The sequence below is a fragment of the Carlito syrichta genome, unplaced genomic scaffold (genome assembly GCF_000164805.1).
Source record: "Carlito syrichta isolate Samal-C Ts95f unplaced genomic scaffold, Tarsius_syrichta-2.0.1 Scaffold130940, whole genome shotgun sequence".
NCBI lineage: Eukaryota > Metazoa > Chordata > Mammalia > Primates > Tarsiidae > Carlito > Carlito syrichta.
The window spans coordinates 112640-135344 of record NW_007075036.1 but is presented as its reverse complement, the minus strand read 5'-3'; the positions used below and the strand labels follow the sequence as shown (position 1 = coordinate 135344).

The following is a 22705-nucleotide window of genomic DNA, read 5'->3' as shown; positions in this document are numbered from 1 at the left end:
ATTCCTTCTATTTTTTTTCATGTGGTAAATCTGTTTTTAACTTTTTGAGGAATTGTCATACTGTTTTCCACAGTGGCTATACCATTTTATATTCTAAGCAACTGTGTACAGTGGTTCCAGTTTTTCCATATCTTAACCAACACTTGTTTTACTATTTCTGGGTCTTTCTTTTTCTTTTTTGGTAGTAGCCATCCTAATGGATGTGAGGTAGTTTTGCATTATGGTTTTGATTTGCATTTTCCTAATGACTAGTGATGTTGGGCATCTTTTCATGTGTGTATTTGTCCATTTGTAGATCTTCTTTGGAAAAATATCTTAAGTCATTTTCTGGTTTTTGAATTGTGTTTTTTGTTGTTGAGTTTTAGGAGTTCTCTAAATATTCTGGATGTTAGTCCCTTATTAGATACATAATTTGCAGATATTTTCTCCCATTCTGTATGTTTATAATTCATCTTTAAAAAAAAGAGGTTAAAATATGTTTGAAGGCCCTTTTTTACCTTCATGATTCTGATTTCTCTGTCTTAATATTTATTTTATTATTTTATTTTAGAGACAGTGTCTTGCCCTGTTGGCCAAGCTGGAGTGCAGTAGTGTGATCATAGCTCACTGCAGACTTGAACTCCTGGGCTCAAGTGATCCTCCTTCCTCAGCCTCCCAAGTAGCTGGGACTACAGGTACATGCCACTGTGCCCAGCCCAGCCCCTGTCTCAGCACTTTTTTTTTTTTTTTTGAGTTGGAGTCTCACTCTGTCGCCCAGACTGGGGTGCAGTGGCATGCTCCGGGCCACCGCAGCCTTAACCAGCTGGGCTCTGGCGATTCTTCAGCCTCAGCCTTCCAAGTAGCCGGAACTCCAGGCACGTGCTACCATGTCTGGCTAATTTTTGATTTATTGTAGAGACAAGGTCTCGCCAAATTGCCGGGGTGGCGATCCACTCGCCTCAGCCTCCCAAAGTGCTGGGATTACAGGCTGAGCCACCGAGCCTGGCCTGTCTCAGCATTTTTAATGGAACATAACTCATCCTTTATTTATTGAGTTAATGCTGTCATAAATATTACTGTTTTGTGCCATTGGGATTTTTAGGGTTTTCAGTGTAGGGTGGAGGTCATCAGCCTCTATATTAGATGGCCCCAGAGAGAGACACATTAGCCTGGTTGTGGCTATTGAAGCTTCCCTTTTAGTATCATCTTTTTGAAGATGCCTTTAAATGGCAAGGGATTTTTTACTGTCTCTGCTTCTGCTTGCTATTCATGTTCTCTTTTTGTTTTTGTTGCTCTTGAAATGTGTCAAAGGATAGAACTGAAGTTTATAAAGAAAGTAATTGTAGCTATTTCACGAAATACCTGTATGTCCTTGGGCAAGTTACTAACCTCTCAGCCTCATCAGTAAAAAAGTTGTTGGAAGCCGGGTGTAGTGGCTCATGCCTGTAATCTCAGCACTTTGGGAGGGCGGAGGCGAGAGGCTTATCTGAGTTCAGGGTTTCAAGACCAACCATGGTGAGACCTCATCTCTACAATCAATCAAAAAATTAGCTGGGCATGATGGCGCATGCCTCTGTGATTGCACCTACTTGGAAGACTGAGGTGGAAGGATTGCTGGAACCCAGCAGTCCAAGGCTGCAGTGACCATGAGCCTGCCTCTGCACTCTAGCCTGGGCGAAAGAGTGAGACTCCAACTCAGAAAAAAAAAGAAAAAAGTTGTTGGGTTAATTAAATAGTTAATACATATGAAAACTCTGAGAACAGAGACTGGCATATAGTAAACCCACCCTACCCTCAGTTGGTTCTGCTAGGACCAGTGGAGCTTATTTTAACACTGACATCATCTGATTGGGATTGGTCTTGGACTGTTAATAGCAGGAGTACCTCAGAATGGTGATTCTGGAAGAAAGACTCATCAGCCTCCTAGGGGTGTTTGCATCTTCTAGGCCTCTCCCTATCTTGTAGGCTCCTTTTCTTTCCTGTCCTGACACCAAAGATTGGGTTTCTGTAGGAGACAGACCAGACTTGCCTGGAAAGAAAACGTCTCTGGAGCTATTAGACTGTGACTAATTCTCATTTCCAGAATATAAAGGCAGCAGTTTAGGTAACATTTTGGCTAATGTTTGACCTAAGTTTTATGTGACATAACATTGCTCCATTTAACTTACGGTTTTGGTTACCTGAGAAGTAATGAACTCAATTCCTGAGAACTTTGAGAAGAAATATGGCATTTGTACTGCAACTGCTATTAGGGTTGCGCAACAGGATTTGGAGGCACAGGGTGGGCTTAAGGGCTATATCTGGTCCAGAAACCACCCCTCCCTTTTCTTCCACCAAGGCCCATGTTTTCTTTTAGTATTAGGGATCCAGTAGAAGATACGGAATGTCACCAAAATGACTTCATCCTGAAGGGAATTCCTATTGACTAGCAACTGCTAGGAAGAGACTGTCCCTCATTCCCAAAGATATTTTTATTTCAAGCCACCTCTCTAAGGTAAAAGAAACCTCAGCTGTCTCAGCAGCTTCTGCTGTTCATTGTAGTGGCAAATGGCCAGGCATCTTTAGCTCAACCTCTGGCTTCCCTAGTGCTTTCTTCACCAGTGGGGCTGTTGATGTCTTATAACTCTTGTGTAGTTGCCTTAGAATATCTAATGGTGCTCCTTATAAAATAGAGCTTTTTAAAAAAGACATTTTTGATATGGCTTAAATCTTAGACTAATACGGGTTGAGTATTCTTTATTCACAATGCTTGGAAACAGAAATGTTTCAGGTTTTGGTTTTTTTTTGGGTTTTGGAATATTTGCATAAATATAATCGGATATCTTGGGGAGGGAACCCAGGTTTAAACATGAGATTTATTTGTATACACTTTATACACATAGCCTGAAGGTAATTTTATATATTTTTAATAATATTGCGCATGAAATAAAGTCTATGTACATTGAACCATCAAAAAACAAAAGTGACAGGTGTGGAATTTCCATTTGTGGCATCCTGTTGGCACTCAAAAAGTTCTGAATTTTGTAGCAGTTCTGATTTTGGATTTTTGGGTTAGGGATACCAACCCTGTAGTATCTTCAGTAACTGCAGTCCATACAAGACTCTCAAATGAAAACAGTTCTTGTGTGTTTGTGTACATGCATGTGTTGAAGCCAGAGTAGTGAACTCCGTCCACTTCTGACTTTTCTTCATCCTGAAGTAAAGGCTCTACTCCTCCTTGTTTTGTTTCAACATATTTTGTGCCATTAGCATACTCTGTGCTTTGTTAGTGAGTTTGCGCTCAGTCAGTAGACATAAAAAAGCAAAAAAACAGAAAAGTGAAACAATATGGAACTTAAAAGTTGAGTAAAGAAGGAATTGAGAAGAGGCCTGTCATAGAAGTGACACCATGAAATCTTTCTAAACCCTTTTATTTTCACTGTCTACCATTGCTCCCAGAAAAACAAACTCTTTTTTTTTTTTCTCATTTGGGAAAAGGCTTTTTGTTTTGCATAATGGTTTTATTCTGGATTTTTCTTAGCATATTCTAAACTTTTTGGGGAAAGAATTGTTTGTGCTGTTTGTTTTAAATATGTCTTTAGTGCATTCACTTAGGATTTGTGGCCACAAACTTGGTTTGCAAGTACCTATTGTCTTTGAAATGCCTGATGCCTGATCCCTAACCCTAACCCTTAACCCTAACCCTTGATACTTCTGTGGAGCTCAACTTGAAAACTAAGACATTAGACTTTCTGTTTTTTAAGCTTAAACTGAACACAGGCAGTTTTAGTTCCTGTTTTGCAAAAACTGACATTCAAAATGTATTACCCGAAAAAGCAGCCTTTCTTTCATTTGTAGTATTTTGGAACTGCAACTGTGAATAACACTAGGCATCAAACTTTTTGAAAGATTTGTTGGTTACTCGCCTATTTTTAAGTGGACTTTGCTGGAAGAATTACATTTTTACCATTCATTATTTACAAAATGGTGTCCACGGGGGATTGGTTCCAAGACTCTGCAGGTAACAAAGTCCATGGATACCCAAGTCTCTTGTGTAAAACGTGGTGTGGCATATAAAATGATGTGCATGTAACCTATACACATCCTCCTATTCACTTTAAATTGTCTCTGAATTACTTATAATGCCCGATACACTGTCAAGAGTTGTTATGCTGTGTATTGTTTAGGGAATAATAACAAGAAAAAACTGTATGTGTTCAGTACAGATGCAACAATTTTTTTTCCTCCAAGTATTTTTGATCTGCAGTTGGTTGAATCCATGGAGGCAGAACTCATGGGTGCAGAGGACTGGCTGTATATTAAAACTTTTATATTCCTTGCCATGTAGTTCTTAAAGAATGCACTAGCATGTCTTCAGCTGCCTGCAACCTTTTTCCACTTTTACTACTTCCAGTAGTATGCGCTGAAGTAAAGGTTAATAACGCTGTTCTCATAGGTAGATAGGTAAGTTTCAAATAGGAGATTTGCTTATATAATTATAGGATTTCATTGGAGTTATTTCTACTTTGCATAATACCTATATTTAGTTAGTAGAAAGTTTCCCAATCTTATCTTGAACACCATACATAGTAACTTATATGCTTAGATAAATGCATTTTCATGTATATATGCAGTTTATAAAAGATTAGAGAAAAACATAAATGTTAGCAATTTTCTTAAATGTGAATTCCTAAGGTTATTGTTGTCTCAGTAACAAATGAAAATAAATTCCAAGCATCTTGACACAGTTCTGTTTTCTATTAGGTTTTTTGGTGATATTTTGTGTATGTGTTTTTAACTCTATTTGTTAAAAACACATCATTCTTCATTCTGAGGCTAGGTTAACTGTCTGCTGATTGGCTTCCTAACAATTTCAGTAATTAACCTCAAATTGTGTTTTCTCTTAAACTATTTCCCCTTTTAGTCAGATAAATTTTATTTATCCAGATGATGTGAAGATTTAGAAGTATTCCTATTAGCTCTGATATCGCTTAGAGTTTCTCCAACTCTTTGCACATCTATCTCCTTTAGCTGCTCTGAGAGTTGAAGTTCCATGGTTTGGAATTTAATCTGTAATTGTTAAAATTTTCTCTTATTGCTACTGCCCTGTCTATGTTAAGTCATAATATCAGATTGTAGAAAGCAGATTGTTGAGGTCTTTATGGAGAGGATAGATAAGATTTTTTCCTTGTGGCTCACTATGTAACTTCTCCCAAAATTACCACAGAACAAGTAACCTACAGATGCTCAGCTGTAATTTCCTTCTCCCTCTTTTAGTAAAATGCCAACTTGCACAGATCAAAGATCAAGTTAAGCAACTTTATCTTAAGGCAGAAAAATAACAGACCAGTCACTTAATTATGTGCTTTTTGTATGTGCAGTACAAATATCAATCTCTTAGTTTGTAAATTGCTGAGAAAGATAGATTAAAATGAATAGTGGTTACCTCTAAGAATTTAAAACAAAAATTGAAACTTTTTAATCAGTCTGAATACTTTCCTGTGTTTTGAGATACTCCTCCTGTTAACTATATTTTGATTAGTCTGATATATTACTTTTTACTGGCTTAGCAAGTATATAATTGGTATATTTTATAGAAAAAATTGCAACTAACACAGATTCATAATTCAAGCTTAAAGATTTATTTATATTTTCTGAAAATTTTATATGTGAATTTGACAGTATGATATTTGTTAAAAACAAAAGAGGTTTTCAGTAGCTTTTTTTTAAAACAGGATTTATTAAGAGGACAGAAACACTTCCACAGTGGGAGGGGATCAAAGGGGTTTCCCTCAGTAGCTTTTTAAAAAACTGTGTGATCTGAGATACTCTTGAAAAAATGAATAAAATTATTTTTGTTTCATGCCAAGAAATGGATGAAAAGAAGCTGCTGGATCCAGGGTTGAAGGTTCGTAAAAGCCTCTGGGATTATACTCTGAAGAACCAGCATATGGAATGCCTGAGTGACTGAAGAAAATGGGTGCTAATGCATCTAACTATCCTCATTCGTGTTCCCCGAGGATAGGGGGGAATTCACAGGCTCAACAGACTTTTATAGGTAACCTTCAGTTTTTCTAACTTGGTTTTATTTTGTCACAATAAACAGAATTGTGTTTTCAGTGGTCTTTGTAGATGAAAAGAAAATTAAGCTGTAGAAAAGTTATTATAGATTATAATTCTTCAGCATCTAGATTTTTCCTCCCAAAAATGTCAGTCTGGCTTGTATGGTTTTTATCCTAAACAAACCACTTGTAGCACAGTCGATCTTTTCTTTGGCTGTTGTAACCATAATTGCCGGTTACCTTAGGAAAGCTGACAGTTTCCATTGGTTTGCAAATAGTGAATACATATTTCCTGAGTACTCTACTGTTCCATTTATTCTGCCCATACAAATGTAGCCTTGGTATAGTTAAAAAGAAAAAGAAACATTTCACAGTTATTTACAAGTAATATTCTTAATTTACAAATCTGCCTAGCTCTCATTTCCTAAAAATCCACGATTAAGATCCATGGTATATGGTCTTTGATAGTCAGAGAGCCAAGGACTTTTAAAAAAAAAACCCAGACTAATTTGCTCTATTTGTCTCTATTACTTATTTAATATCAACATGGGTTATTTGAACTTTTAATCCTCCTTTATAAAAAACAAAAGTTAATTTTATTTGAGTTGTTCAGTAATGTCTGTTTGCAGTTTTTCAGCATGAAAAATGTTAACGTGAATGTTGAAAATGATTGTTAAGAAAAAAGAAACAAATTTTCATTTGTTTAATTTCCTTCTTAGGGACATCATCCTATTCTCAGCAAGGCTATGGTTGTGAGTCAAAATTGTATAGCCTTGACCATGGCCACGAGAAACCACAAGACAAAAAAAAGAGAACCTCTGGCCTTGCCACCCTCAAAAAGAAGTTTATTAAGCGTCGAAAATCGAATAGGTCTGCGGATCACGCCAAGCAGATGCGAGAACTCCTCTCAGGGTGGGATGTTAGAGATGTCAATGCATTAGTGGAGGAGTATGAGGGAACTTCCGCGTTAAAGGAGCTTTCTTTACATGCCAGTTTGGCTAGACCAGAAGCCCGGACTTTGCAGAAAGACATGGCTGACCTTTATGAGTACAAATACTGTACTGATGTAGACTTAATATTCCAAGAAACTTGTTTTCCTGTTCATCGTGCCATTTTGGCAGCGAGATGTCCATTTTTTAAAACACTGCTTTCTTCCTCACCTGAATATGGGGCAGAGATAATAATGGACATCAATACAGGTGGTATTGATATGTCCATGTTTTCTGCTTTGTTACATTATCTTTATACAGGAGAGTTTGGAATGGAGGACTCAAGGTTTCAAAATGTGGATATCCTGGTTCAGCTTAGTGAAGAATTTGGAACACCAAATTCCCTTGATGTAGATATGCGTGGACTTTTTGATTACATGTGTTATTATGATGTTGTCCTTAGTTTTTCTTCAGACTCTGAACTGATTGAAGCTTTTGGTGGAAATCAGAACTGTTTGGATGAAGAGCTCAAAGCCCACAAGGCTGTTATTTCTGCACGATCCCCATTTTTTCGAAATTTATTACAAAGAAGGATACGGACTGGTGAAGAAATCACAGACCGAACTTTGAGGACTCCCACAAGAATTATATTAGATGAGTCCATTATACCAAAAAAATATGCAAAAGTGATATTACACTGTATGTATACCGACGTGGTGGATCTTTCTGTTTTGCACTGTAGCCCCTCTGTGGGGAGTCTCAGTGAAGTTCAGGCTCTCGTCGCAGGGAAGCCAAACATGACCAGGGCAGAAGAAGCCATGGAACTTTACCACATAGCACTGTTCTTGGAATTTAACATGCTTGCACAAGGTATGAAGTTCTGATTTTTAATTTCAATTTCCAGAATTACATATTTGTCTTCCAAATTGAAAACACAACCAGTGCACTATATGATTTCAGTGTTTGGAATGTTGACGGGGTCAGTTTGCTTTTGAACCTTCGGTTATGACTTCTAAGACAGACTGAGGGTCAGTATTAATGTGGTTCTTTATTTAATATTGAAATCGAGCATTTGGTATTAGTGACTAAGCATTAGATGAGAGTTGAGGTTCTTTTTTCTCTAATGTAAGACGATAGTTGTAGGAATATGTAATTACTCATCTACACCTTGTCCCCACCCAAGCTTTGTACTAACCCAGTTTCCCAGAGTTCAAAATTAGATTCTCATATTTACATTCAGTACCTTGTTGATGCTTAAATGTTTGGAATAAGAATAAAAATTCATTTCAAAAATGAAGATAGTCGCATTTGGATACAAACTTATTTGAATTAGAGAATTGAGCAAGGCTCCTGACTTAAATTTTAAAATAGTCCAAATCTTATTTTTAGGTTCAATTTGTGTATCAAGCAACAGCCTCAGCATGTAAAGCAGTTAGTGCTAGGCTCATGTGCCTTCTTATTAAACTAAAATTTTAAAATTAGGACAGCTCATTTTTTGTGTTATGGGTAAATGAATTCATGAAAGTTATGTTAAAAGAAGTATGTGTCTTTTGGCAAATTTCAAAGACCTTTTGTGGGACAGCAAAATGACAGAATGCATACTTAACTTTCTATGGCCATATATTAGAAGAAAACCAGTTGTATGACATGAGATTACTTGAGAAATTTAATTTCGCTAATGCATATTCGTTAAAAGAACATTAGAAGTTGCCAATTAGAAGAGAGTGTTAATGGTTTGGGCAGAAGACATGAACTTAAATAAGGAAAGCTAAGCACATTTTTCTAACTTGAAAATAATATGATTTGTATGGTTAAGTCAACCAGTTAATAGGGCTTTGAGAAATTGAAAAACAAAATAGCCCTAGTTAAATAACAATGTGAAGCCTGGTACCGGTGGTGCATGCCTGCAGTCCTAGCTACTCAGGAGGCTGAAGAAGGAGGATCACTTGAGGATAGGAGTTTGAGACTGCAGTGTACTGTGGTCACACCTGTGAATAACCACTGCATTCCAGCCTGGGCGACAGAGCAAGAATCCACCTCTTTAAGAAAAACGAAAAGAAGTCTGTAATAAATGGGAGGAACGCATTGATAAACATGGAGTGAAAAAATGTTGCTTCTTTTACATAAAGAATCTTTGAAAACTGTATTTTACCATTATCTTAGTAATAATAGACCTCTTATTACTGTAATCAAAATGTCATTAAAATATTTTCTTATTAGTTTAAAATAAGAATCATTATATTAATAGTAGATCATTTAAATGTCAAATGACAGGAAAAATATGGTATAAAAAAATAATCCAGCCGTTTGACCTACCATTCATTTATTCTTTAAAACCAAATTTGCCAGAAAATTCTTCTACTGAAAAATTTGAAGTTTATAACATTACCAAAAGGATGTAGCAATTGCTGGTTTTTCAAATTGTTTTTATTTTTTGATATGTTTTAATAATAAGAAACCAAAATGTATTGTATATATTTTGCTTGAGAAAGCATCCCTTAATATAGTATTTTTTTAAAGTTTTGAGTGAAAAGTAAAATTGTGAACCAGTTTTGGATACTTGGTAATACTTACTATTTATCTAGAGTTTTTTTTTTTAACCTTCCTAAGTGAGTTAATTTTTGTTATTGTTTAGCTATAAATTATATTTTATTCAGTGTATTTAAAGATATAAAATGACTTGGCATTATCTTAACCTGATTACTTGAAACAAGCAAAAAACAACAACAAAAATCGACCCCAGTATATGAATGTTCCCTTAAATTTGGGTATACATGCTCTTCTGTTTTCTTTTGTCATTCAAAATACATCTTGGGTTATTTTTGTTTTGTCTTATGTGACTCATGTGACTCATAGGCTTCTTTCTGTACCCTTGATAATATTCATACCAGGGTTTATAACAGACCCTAACTTTAACATAATTTTTGCCTCATTTCCAAGGGAGAAAAAATATTGGGTTACTTGCGGAGAGATTTTACACCAGAAAGTTTAAGAGCTCAGGTTCTAGAACCAGATGCACTGGGTTTAAATTCTTCTCTACCATGTTGTGATTTGTTTGACCTTAAGTAAGTCATATAGCCTCTCTAAGCCCCTGATTTCTCTTTGGTAAAATAAAAATTTTAAACCTAATGTAGGATTATTCAGATTAAAGGGAATAATATATGTTAGATGATCTAAATAACACCTGGTAGATAGTAAGCATTTAATAAATGCCACCTGCTAAGTGATAGTCATCATCACAACATATTTTTCACTGCCACATAGATTTATCTAAATATAACTTTTTAAGTTTTAAAAATAATTATATTAATTAACCTCAATACTAAAAATGTTTATAAATGTTTTGCCATTACTAATTTTAACAATTTCTTATAATTTTATCACTACTGTGAGCAAAACATACCTCTTACTACACTTATCTAACTATTGTTTAAGTATCTGGCTGTTTCTCACTCCACAATCAGTTGTTTTCAACAGGAGTTCTGAAGGTTGATTAAGCTGGAGACATCTATTGTGCATAATGAATTATCATCTCACCCATGCATCCAGCATGGTACTAGTTATGTACCATTTTGGAGAGAATTGAGTAAGCAGTCATTTTTTGTGTTTCATGATTCAGATGAGGACTTCTAGATTGTTAGATAACCTGAGGGTAAGACTGTGATGTTCTCATCTTTGTGTCCTGAATGCCTGGGACTTAGTAGGCATTCAGCTGGTGTTTTTGTATCAGTGACTGTTATATTTTATTCTAAATTAGATTTAACTTTATTTTTATTTTTTATTTTTTTGAGTTGGAGTCTCACTCTGTCATCCAGACTGGAGTGCAATGGCCGCTCCTGGCCTCCGCAGCCTCAACCTGCTGGGCTCCGGCGATCCTTCCGCCTTAGCCTTCCAAGTAGATGGAACTACAGGCGCGTGCTACCATGCCTGGCTCATTTTTTGATTTATTGTAGAGATGAGGTCTCGCCAAGTTGTCCGGGCGGGTCTCGAACCCGCGGGCTCAGGCAGTCCACTCACCTCAGCCTCCCAAAGGCGCGCAGGATTACAGGCTGAGCCACCGAGCCTGGCTTTTTTTTTGAGTCAGAGTCTCACTCTGTTGCCCAGGCTGGAGTGCCATGGCACGCACATGGCCACCACAGCCTCGAACTGCTGGGCTTAGGCGATTCTTCTGCCTCAGCCTATCCTTCTGCCTCAGCCTTCCAAGTAGCTGAAATTACAGGGGTGTGCTAGCATGCCTGGCTTATTTTTTGATTTATTGTAGAAACAACGTCTCACCAAGTTGCCCAGGCTGGTCTCGAACCCATGAGCTCAGGCAGTCCTCTTGCCTCAGTCTCCCCAAGTGCTTGGATTACAGGATTGAGCCATTGCACCCGGCCTAGATTTGACTTTAAAATGTAAGTCATGGCCAGGAGCAGTGGCTCATGCCTGTGATCCTCGTACTTTGTGAGGCCAGGGGTGGGAGGATTGCTTGAGCCCAGGAGTTTGAGACCAGCTTGAGCAGCATATCAAGACTTTGTGTCTACAAAAAATAAAAAAAAATAAGCCAGATGTGGTGGTGAGTGTATGTAGTCTAGTTACTGGGGATGCTGAGACAGAAGGATCGCCTGAACCCAGAAGGTTAAGGCTGAGGTAAGCAGTGATCATGCCACTCACTGCACTCCAGCCTGGATAACATAGTGAGGCCCCTGACTCAAAAAAAGAACAAACACAGCCGGGCTCGGTGGCTCAGCCTGTCATCCCGCACCATTGGGAGGCTGAGGTGAGTGGATGGCCTGAGCCCGCGGGTTCGAGACCTGCCTGGGCAGCGAGACCTCATCTCTACCATAAATCAAAAAATCAGCCGGGCGTGGTAGCGCGTGCCTGTAATTCCGGCTACTTGGAAGGCTGAGGCGGAGGATCGCCGGAGCCCAGCAGGTCAAGGCTGCGGTGGCTGGGAGCGGCCACTGCGCTCCAGTCTGGGCAACAGAGTGAGACTCCAACTCAAAAAAAAAAAAAAGAAGCTAGGCACGATGGCTCAAGCCTGTGATCCCAGCACTTTGGAAGGCCCAGGCAAGAGGATTGCTTGAGTTTAGGGGTTCGAGACCAACCTGGACAACTCGGTGAGACCTCGTCTCTACAATAAATCAGAAAATTAGCTGGGCATGGTGGCGTGTACCTGTAGTTCCAGCTACTTGGAAGGCTGAGGTGGAAGGATCACCTGAGGCCAGTAGGTAGAGTCTGCAATGGCCTGTGAGCATGCCACTGCACTCCAGCCTGGGAGACAGTGAGACTCCAACTCAAAAAAAAAAAATGTGAAAAAAATTGAAGCCCAATTTGAAAAGGAGACAAATTCTATGAAGGGAATCTGAGACTTTAAGAGTAAATGTACTCTAAGGTGGAAAAAATGATTTAATTAATAGCTTAAATTTAATATCATAAAAAGAGGCAATGTAAGCAGATAGCAAGAGTGATTTGGCAGGTGAGTAAAAGGGAGGATTCTTTGCTTACACAGAGAATGTTTTTTGCTTTTGTTTTTGTTTTGAGTTGAAGTCTCACTCTGTTGCCTAGGCTGGAACGCCACTGCAGTCTTGACCTGCTGGACTCAGGTGATCCTTCTACCTCAATCTTCCAAGTAGCTGGAACTATGGGCATGTGCCACCACACCAGCTAGTTTTTTTTTTTTTTAATTTATTATAGAGACAAGGTCTCACCGAGTTGCTCAGGCTGGTCTGGAATTCCTGGGCTCAGGCAGTCCTCTTGCATCTGCCTCCCAAAGTGCTGAGATTAGAGGTGTGAGTCACCATTTCCTGCTGAGAATGTGTTTTATATTGGTAGGCAATAGCAGGTAGTAGGCAATCTCAGGTAGATAATAGGGCCTCAATTATAGGCCTGGCACTTTAGGACCAGATTTAACTTGACTTGATTTCCATTTAAACATAGTGAATTGAATATAGGTTTAATTTTGTTTCTTCCAAAGACCCAATATTATCATGAAGTAATAAAACAAATACAAACTCAAAATGACAAAGATACCTGAAAAGAAAGCAATAGTGGATAAAGGGTATTAAGATTTTTGAAGGGTGGAAAGCAAATAGAGAGCTGTTAACTGACTTTGTAGAGGAGAACCTGTAGTGGGGCTGCTGCAGATTCATCTCTGGCTTTGGAATGGCTCAGGCTGGTGGTACTCCATACTCTGGAAAGAAGGGATAAGCATGGTGTAGAAGTAAAAAGAGTGATTCAGTTTTAAGTGTCATTTCTGAGTGGTTGGGCCTTTCCCCTGTCCTGGAATTTGCTTTTATTTGTGTTGTTATTATTTATATTGTTATTTTGAAAGGTTTGTGATGTTCTCCACATGGTGAGCTCAGTACCCTCTGTTAAACAATCCGTTTTGCTTCCTGATTGTGCCCTTCTTTATTATAGATGGATTGTGCACATGTGTCAGTACCAGTCTCCGTTTTGTTCCAGCAGTCCATTTGTCTGTTCTTGCGTTACTGTCACTTGCAGCCATGTCGCAAACCCTGTCCCAGTCCCTTAGTTCCTCTTTCCATTACCATCCCCTCTCCAAACAAACACAAGAGACCTGAGCTTTTCTAAAATTTTCTGCATTTTTAAAAGAAATAGAACTTTGTGCTGCAGTGGAGGGGAGGGATGCAGCACAAGGATGAAATCTGGAATGATGTGAGGCCTTCAGACGAGGTGGCGACGTTGCTCACTCCCCTTCCCCCATTCCAGTAATAGCCAAGCAGATAAAAGGAAATCGGAGCCTGGAAATGGAGCAGCCCAAAACACCTATAAATACTGACGTCGTGGGGCTCAGCAGTGAAGTTATGTTCAGGTGTTAACATAGTGAAAAGGTCAGCTTGCCTGTCACTCATTTTACAGAGGAAACTGCTGTCAGCCAATATGCTTGGGCTGCAGAGCTTTCAAACAACTATTGACTTCCTCACTCTTACATGTGAAAACCCACCCACGGATAACTGGACATTTGAGGCAAGCTTCCAAGCGGAGGCAGAGGTCAGAACAAAGTACTGGAGAAAACAGATAATGAAGGGGAACAGAAGAAAACTTCAATAGAATCAAAACAATCTTGTAGGAAAGAACACTATGGAATCAGTAAGGCACAAGCAGGACGCTATAAGGGTAAAAACAGAAGTTCTTGGAGATAAAGTGGCAGACATGAAAGCTGTAATGGGAGCATTGAAAGTCAAGTTGAAGAAATCGAGGAAGCCAGTGACAAAGGTGGACAGCAGTGGAGGCAGATGAGAAAACCTGGAGTGTTCACCGAGCTCTCAAGTCTTAACAAACGGTGGTTTAGAGCTGTAGACCGAAGGAGAATGAAGGGGAGGTGGCACCGAAGGGGAGACACAGGACCCGCTCCTGAAGCGAGGTAGTTTTCGTGCCAAAAAGTTCCTTTTCCGGAGCACTGGGGAAAGAGGCCGTGCTAAAATGTTTCGGGAAAGAATTAGATTTCATACAAAGAAATGGCAACCAGACGGTATTGAAATTTTCGGTAGCAACAACTGAACGCTACATTACAGTGGTACAGTGCCTTCCAAAAGCGATTATTTTAAACACAAAACTCTATATTTAGCCTCTCAGTCACGCTAAGGCTAGTAAAGGCACTTTTTCAGTCACACCCCCAAAAGCCTGCTTCCCCTGCGTACCCCTACTCAGGAAGCTGCTGAGGATGTGCTCACCAAATGATGAAGCAAACCAAGAACAAAGAGTGTAGGAGCCAGCAAACGGAGTTCAGCCTGGGAAAGAAGCAGAGGAAATTCTGGGTACCAGCTTGCAGTAGGTCTAATGGGCGTTCAGTCTAGACTGGACCAGGAGGGTGAAAGGCTCCAGGAGGGAGGGGTCTTGGAAGGAATAAATTATGTTAAATGCTTGAACATCAGGTAGCAAGGGGTTTTATGGATCTTTTGGTGCCTTTATAAATACTTAGCAGTAGGTCCATAGGAAATGAAGCAAATGGGAAAAGAAATTAATATCTCAAGATAAATTTACAATTCCTTATTTAATGTATAATTCTAATACGCCGCATGGCCCAGCAGTAAGTGGTATTTAAGTATTCTGAAACAGAATATTGATTTAATAAAAATTGTAATATAAAGAGATAAATACTAGAAGAAAGAGCTAAAGAATTGAGAATAGTTGCCTCTGGGTTACAGGACTGAGTGTGGAAGAGGGTATTTTGTTTTAAGAGTAAGCATTTTGTTACTACTAGACCTTTAACATTTTGAGCATATACTACTATAATTACAAAATTAATCTTATAAAAATGAAAGATACGGCATCATTGCCCATACCCAGAGAGACCTAGAGAAGGCCACAATCCTAAAGAATTGGGGAATTTTTCCTATCTTTGGGGACTGTTACCTAATGAGATCCTGAATGTGATTTTAAATTACAAAGGGCTTTATCTCAGTTGGTCATCCTAACAGCCTGTGAATGTAGAGGGACTCAGAGATTAATAACTAGCCTTTCCAGGCTTGTAAGTGACATAAGCCCAGGAATTTGGGCATGGTAGGAGAAGAAAGCATATGAGAACCAGTTTCCAAGGATGAGGGTAGGAGGCTGTGAGCCAGTAGGAGGAACAAAACGGCAAACTTGTGATTGAAGCATCAACTTGGAGGAGTCGCAGCTGTGAGCCTGATTTGTTGCTGAACCACTTGGGGTGGGGGTAATGTGGGCCTAGTTAGGAGGTTATGGAACTGTGGGGGCTGGAGCCTAGGTAGGTCACTTAGCCTGTGCTTCAGAGCACTTTGCCAGAGAACAAAGGGCTTTGTGCTATTTCAGCCATTGTTTCCCAAATAGACAGCATTCCTGTATTGGTCGTTTGACTTTTCTGGCTGCTCAGCATTAGGACCTTTTTCCTGGTTTTGGGAAATTCCTCATTGTGTAGGTCTTTGTAGGAGGCAAAGCCCACCTCTCAGTGGAAAATCCTAAAAGGCCAGATCCTTGCTTCCTCAGCCTTCTCTGTGGTTAGGGTTTCAGCAGTGACCTCAACTTTTTGAATTGAGAGTTAATGGCTCAGAAAAGCAGGGACTATAGATAGTTCTTTCTGGAAGCATTGCGGTTCTGCAGTATCTTGTGGAAAAAGAGACAGTGCCATGGCAGTGGTGACAGTGATGACGTTTCACCATTCAGGGACAGAATGTCATAAATACCGTTGTCCTCAGAACAGAACAGCCCAGAATTAACACCCAAGATTTACATGCATAGTCCAGTGTATGACATTTTTCTAAACTTTAAACTGCAGGTTTTATTTTTTTCATCTTGATTAAAAATGCATTTTTCCAATTTTTGCAATATGAAATGTATTTATAACTTTATTTTTAAAGTGGACCTGGTCATGCATTTGCCCATATTTTTAGTCATAATGGATGTGTTTCTATTTTATTGAGTTAAAAATCTAACAAAGAAACAACTGAAAACGATGACCTCATTTCTTCCTTCAGCAGTTTGGTCAGGTTCCAAGAGTGTGTGGCTTGAAACAGATGCAGAATAGCAGACTGTCACTGCTGCGCGCTCACTCACCCATCTCCCTCTTCGCATCCTCTCCCTTGTCCTCGTGTTGACACACTTCCCCTCTGTCTCAGTTAGGTTGAGCTGGCAGTTCATTTTCCTTTGGTCTTTAGTTGTTTCTTCTTCGGAAAATTAGCCTGAATGTACTTCCTAGAGAATAATGGAGCAAAGCTAAAGATCATTATCAACATAAAGAACAGTAAATGCAGGTTTCAGGTAAATATGCAGCATAGGTGAAGAATTAATCTTAGTTCCATGAATGGCAATTCAAGTGACTCCGAAGTTCTGTATCTCTAACCATAATGAAATTAAGCATGCAAAAAAATTTTTACTCAAGATTATGGAGTTCTAAAGTATCATATTTAATTATATGTTTTATTTTAATTTTTTTTTGAGTTGGAGTCTCACTCTGTCGCCCAGACTGGAGTGCCGTGGCCGCTCCCGGCCACCGCAGCCTCGACCTGCTGGGCTCCGGCGATCCTTCCGCCTCAGCCTTTCAAGTAGCCGGAATTACAGGCGCGCACTACCATGCCCGGCTAATTTTTTGATTTATTGTAGAGATGAGGTCTCGCTGCCCAGGCGGGTCTCGAACCCGTGGGCTCAGGCAATCCACTCATCTTAGCCTCCCAAAGGCGTGGGATTACAGGCTGAGCCACCGAGCCCGGCAGCATTTTCTACTTATTGAGAACTTCTAAGGTATTTATTTTTCTTAAATTTTTACACCTTTTAATTTGTTTTGGAATTACCAATATACTTGTTGGATTTCCTCTAACCTATTATATTGTATACTCCCTAAGTACAGTATCAATATCTTGGTCATAGTGCTTTGTTTGCTCTTAGTAGATTCTCTGCTACTTATTTTGCATTATTTTTAACACCTATGAAAGCCAAGTAACCTTTTCTTTATAAAAGGGGGGTCTGTAATAAGTGTTTAACTCTAGAAGTTACAAGCAAAATGAAAACATTTAACTCCAATCTAGGAGCTAAACATGAAGTATTATTTATAAGAGAAAGTTTAAATATAGTGTAGATGGTATAACTCTGTCCATTTAGTTCATGATTTTAAGTTAAATGTCAAGAACCTTATCTGATTTGGGCATGGTAGTGCATGCCTATAATTCCAGCACTTTGGGAGGCTGAGGCAGGAGGATCACTTGAGGTCTGGAGTTCAAGACCAGCCTGGTCAAGATAGACCCTGTCTCTACAAAAAATAAAAAATATTAGCCAGGTGTGGTTGTAATATATCAGTAATCTCAGCTACTTGGAAAGCTGAGGCAGGAGAATTGCTTGAACCCAGGAGTTGGAGGCTATGGTGAGCCGTGATTTTGCCATTGTACTCAAGCCTGTATGGCAGAATGAATCCCTGTCTCAAAAACAAAAACAGAAATCCTGTCTCAACTCTTGTTAGTCCATTGATAAGAAATAGAATATAAATTGAATTTAAAATATTCTTGAAAGCCAGTTACAGCTATTCATTTTTTGAAGCCAAAAATGTTTAATCCAGGGCATAGTCTTTTTGTACTAATTTATACTTTAAATCAACAAACTAATTATGTATTTAAAATTCAACAATAAAAATTTACTTATAATAAGAATTTGCATTTACGATAAATTGTATAACTCAGAATGTTAAAGTAACTTGGAAATTCTTACCCTAAATTAAGCATCTTTTTACTTCTTACTTGTCATTTTTAATAAGGGAAATTAAAATTGTAAGGAGTTGCCAGTATTTTTTTCTTGTCTCTTAAAAGTAGAATATTGCCGGATGTGGTGGTGACTCAGACCTGTAATCCCAGCACTCTAGGAGGCGGAGGCAAGAGAATTGCCTGAGCCCAGGGGTTCAAGAGCAGCCTGGGCAACATGGCAAGACCCCATCTCTACAATAAAAAAAAAAATTAGCCAGGCGTGGTGGCACACGCCTGTGGTTCCAGCTACTTGGAAGGCTGAAGCAGAAGGATCACCTGAGCCCAGCAGGTTGAGGCTGCAGTGGCCATGAGTGTGCCACTGCACTCCAGCCTGGGTGACAGAGTGAGACTCTGACTCAAAAAAAGGAAAAGCAGAATGTTTATTATCCTTCTTTGTATACTTGAAATACATTGCATGTTAATAAGTATTATAGCTTGTTATGACTTTTTAAATGTAAATGTGTATCAGGCACTTTGTAGCCATAGCAAGAAGTGTTATTTCTAAAATACATACAGTTCAGTTGCAGTAGAGTCTGTTGAATATCTACCTTCTGTTTCTTTTTATTTAAGATTATGCAAAGTTTAATTAGAATCTTTCTCAGCAACAAGCAAACATTTTCTCTGTGATAATGAAATTCCAGGGACAAGTAGACTAACAAAAGACTAGTAAACTTATGGTATCACATTTTGTCTTGAATTATTGAGTATCTGTTCTTCACTACACCTTGCACATATCACCGTTTATATATAACTTTCGAAGTAAAACAATACTAAACATCAGTTGATTCGAATTTTTGGTGTCAGTAGTTCTAAAATAAGGCACACAGAGTAAACAACTTTTAAAATATTTCAGGTTAACATTAATTGAACACCATTGCTGTGTAAGATGCTATACCAGGGAGAAAGGAATTAAAATGAATAGTTATGTCTGTTTGGTTTTTAAGTGTTCAGCTTAATGAATTTTTTAATCATTTTGTTTTTTTAAAGTGACATATAATAACTGTACATATATATATATTTTTTGAGTTGGAGTCTCACTCCATCGCCCAGACTGGAGTGCAGTGGCCGCTCCCGGCCACCGCAGCCTCGACCTGCTGGGCTCTGGCGATCCTTACGCCTCAGCCTTCTGAGTAGCTGGAACTACAGGCGCGTGCTACCATGCCCGGCTAATTTTTGATTGATTGTAGAGATGAGGTCTCGCCAACTTGTCCAGGTGGGTCTCGAACCCGTGGGCTCAGGCAATCCACTCACCTCGGCCTCCCAAAGTGCTGGGATTACAGGCTGAGCCACTGAGCCCGGCCTAACTGTACATATTTAAGAGGTGTACACAGTGATGTTTGGATCCACATAATGTAAAGTGATCTGATCGGTGCAATTAGTTTATCTATTATCTCACACATTTATCATTTCTTTATCTTGGGGAACAGTTTTTGATCGCTGTCATACTACATACTTAGCTTCAAGGCCCTTCACATTGCTTCATTTCATCCTTATAACCTTGCAGAACTTGGAGAATGGATTTCCCATTTGCACAGAAAGATTCGGAGATAAGTAAGAGTGCCCCAATATAATGGTATTTTGCAAACATGAACTTTGGCATTAGAACTCTAGTCCTGCCTCTGCCTCTTCCTGACCATATAAATTTTGTCTGGATTCCTCAGCTTGAGCTTATTTCCTCCTCTTCATAGATATGCAGGCGCCAAGCACTATACCTGGCTCACAGTTGGAGGGGCTTGACAAATGTTTTAAAAACTGAGTTGTGTTAGCCCTTTAGTAGAAATTTTCTGAGGGTAAGAATTATTTTCCTTGTACACCATTTGATAACCCAATTTCAAGTGTCCAAAGTCTAAAAAATGATCACTTTCAGACTCTTTAAGGAGTGGTACATATATTGCATTCAGCCTCAGCACCCATAGGATTACAATTACAGGGAATATTCTAAATTAGATGGCAAAACTGGGTCATACGAAATTGTCCCTAAAGCTTTCCCGTGGCTGTGGACTATTTGGTGTAGTTTGGTTTAGTTATAGTCCCTTTTATCACTAAGATAAATGTCCTGATTGTCACGTTTTCCTAATCCCCAACTTATTTAATTTTCTGACTCTGCCTTAGTAACGTTTTGACTTCTCTTACACCTTCCACCACCAAGGAGCACAGAAACTCATGGAGTCCGTGATACAGGTTATTTGATAAAAGGAAAATAACATCAAGGAGGGAAAATGACAAAAGGAAGGAAGAGTCTCTGCATTGAACGAATACCCTGCCTGTGATTGTTCATTCATTCGTTGGAGTCTCACTCTGTTGCCCGGGCCGGAGTGCAGTGGCACCCTCATGACCACCGCAGCCTCAGCCTGCTGGCCTCAGGCAGGCCTTCCACCCCAGCCTTCCAAGTAGCTGGAACCACAGGCGCGTGCTGTGATGGCCCGCTAAGTTTTTGACTTATTGTAGAGATGGGGTCTTGCCATGTTGCCCAGGCTGGTCTCGAATTCCTAGGCTCAGGCAGTCTTCTCACCTTGGCCTCCCAAAGTGCTGGGATTACAGGCATGCGGCTTTTCAAATTGAGAATTAAGATAGAGAGTTGAAGTTTCTGTCTTAAAAACAAGCATTGCTCTTATCTCCCAAATTATCCAGAGGAGGAGGACTGTGACTTGATGTAAGCATTTTGTCTACTTCAGGTTTTAGAAGTAGCTGGAAGAAACTTTTCCAAGAACTAAGGTATCATTTGTTAACTGTGAAAAACACTGGGCTAAGCTCGTCTTGTGGAATACCTCACCTAATCCTTACAGTAACCTATGGGCTATCTGCTATCATTCTTCTTGATTAAGAGAAGCGGGAACAAATGCTAAAGTTGCCATCTCTCCAAGGCTACATCTACAGATAAAAGACGTCTTCAAAACAGGAAGGAAGAGTCTCTGAGTTTACTGAGCACCTTCTCTACACTCAGTAGCCAGGCTTGCTGGATACTTTGCGCTTTAACAGACTTTAGATAATATGCTTGGTAACTTTCATAAATATACCATCTCCTGTAGCAACTCTATGCTGAAAGTTTAAATTTGAATTAATTCATTTAAAAAGCCGTTCATACCCATTACTAGAAAAAAGGGAATTACATAGAAACATAGCATAAAGTATTTTTTCACCCACTTCCACTGCTTTCCCCAAATCCTTATTGGTGACATACTGTGTGCAGTTTGACCGATTTCCTTATAGATCTTTTTTATTATATTATTTTTATTTTATTTTATAAGACAGGCTCTTGCTCCGTCACCCAGGCTGGAGTGCAGTGGCATGATCATAGCTCACTATCACCTTGAACTCCTGGACTCGAGATCCTTCTGCCTCAACCTCTTGAGTAACTGGGACTACAGACATGTGCCACCACATTGGGCTAATTTTTAAAAATTTTGTAGAGATGGTGTCTCACTATGTTGCTCAGACTGGTCTTGAACTTGCCTCAAACAGTCCTCTTGCCTTGGCTTCCCAAAATCTTGGGGGCCAGGTGTGAGCTACTGTACCTACTAGCCCTTACAAATCTTTATTTGTGCATGAGTGTGTGTGTGTATTTCGTGTGCATGCCTTGTTCTGTTGTAGTATAAATGGCATCACACTGTACATATTACTGTGACTTGCTGTGTTTATACTTGGCCTTGGAAAAGTTTTCATGTCAGTACGTTCAGAGTTATTAAAACTGCATGTTTTTAAAGTTACTTTCTGAAAATATAAGTTAGATTACTTATATATGTAATAGGTATAGATAGTCTATTATAGATTATAATGTATTATAGATTATCTATACCTCTTGGCCTAGATTTAGCACTAATGGTCAGATATTGAGATAACACAAATAATACTAAAGGTGTTTATAAGAACCCTTATAATCTCACTGCCCAGTTATAACTACTTTTGACAGAAAGTACCTTTTTGTCAATATCTCCAAAGGACTGAATCTTAGTTTGGAGTATATTTATGGAACTGCTAAAAACATTCAGTGAAAATAAACTGTCCAAAACCTGCTTGACTTCAACTATTTTTTTCATATATTTTGGTGAAAAGAAGTATCAGTCTTTATCATAAATTAACATGGGCTAGCCTTACTAAATATGTCTGAGGGAATGACTTTCTATCAAAATACACTGAGGTCTGTTATGGTTCTTTGCACTAAAAACATTTTTATATACCTCATATTTAGTGTTGGTGTGTTTGCAAAACTTCTGATAAATGTTTTGCATGTTATGGAGTTTGGAGGTGAAATGTCCACACATCCGAAAGTAGTTCCAAAAAAATGAAAATGCATTTGTACACTTAGTATCTTTGTTTCTAACCATATTCCTCTTCAACCATAATAGAGTTAGGGCTTTTCTGAAGTGGTTTGGTTTTAATATTTAGGTTTTCATGGAAATCCATAGCCATTGCATTGTTTTTCTAAATCTGTTGAGATCTGAACTTGTATTTAATTATGAGTGCTTCAGAAATTTTTCTAAGCTAACCTCTGTGATTAGTTTGTTATTCTTTTTTTTTTCTTTTTTTGAGTTGGAGTCTCACTCTGTCACCCAGACTGGAGTGC

At 38.9% G+C, this 22705-nt stretch overlaps 1 protein-coding gene across 2 annotated transcripts in view; it reads left to right on the top strand.

The window, feature by feature from the left end:
- The first annotated feature begins 5838 nt into the window (after positions 1–5838).
- Positions 5839–22705, top strand: part of BTBD7 (BTB domain containing 7) — a 60120-nt gene continuing 43253 nt past the window's right edge. Inside the window, exons 1-3 of one of the 2 annotated variants that reach the window (XM_021708138.1) lie at positions 5839–6016; positions 6740–7819; positions 13811–14081. In XM_021708138.1, the coding sequence (XP_021563813.1) occupies positions 5935–6016; positions 6740–7819; positions 13811–13866 (1218 nt within the window). In that variant the 5' untranslated portion in view covers positions 5839–5934 and the 3' untranslated portion in view covers positions 13867–14081. Of the gene's footprint in view, positions 6017–6739; positions 7820–13810; positions 14082–22705 lie in introns of those variants that run through there. The other variant, XM_008049256.2, reaches the window with a different exon arrangement.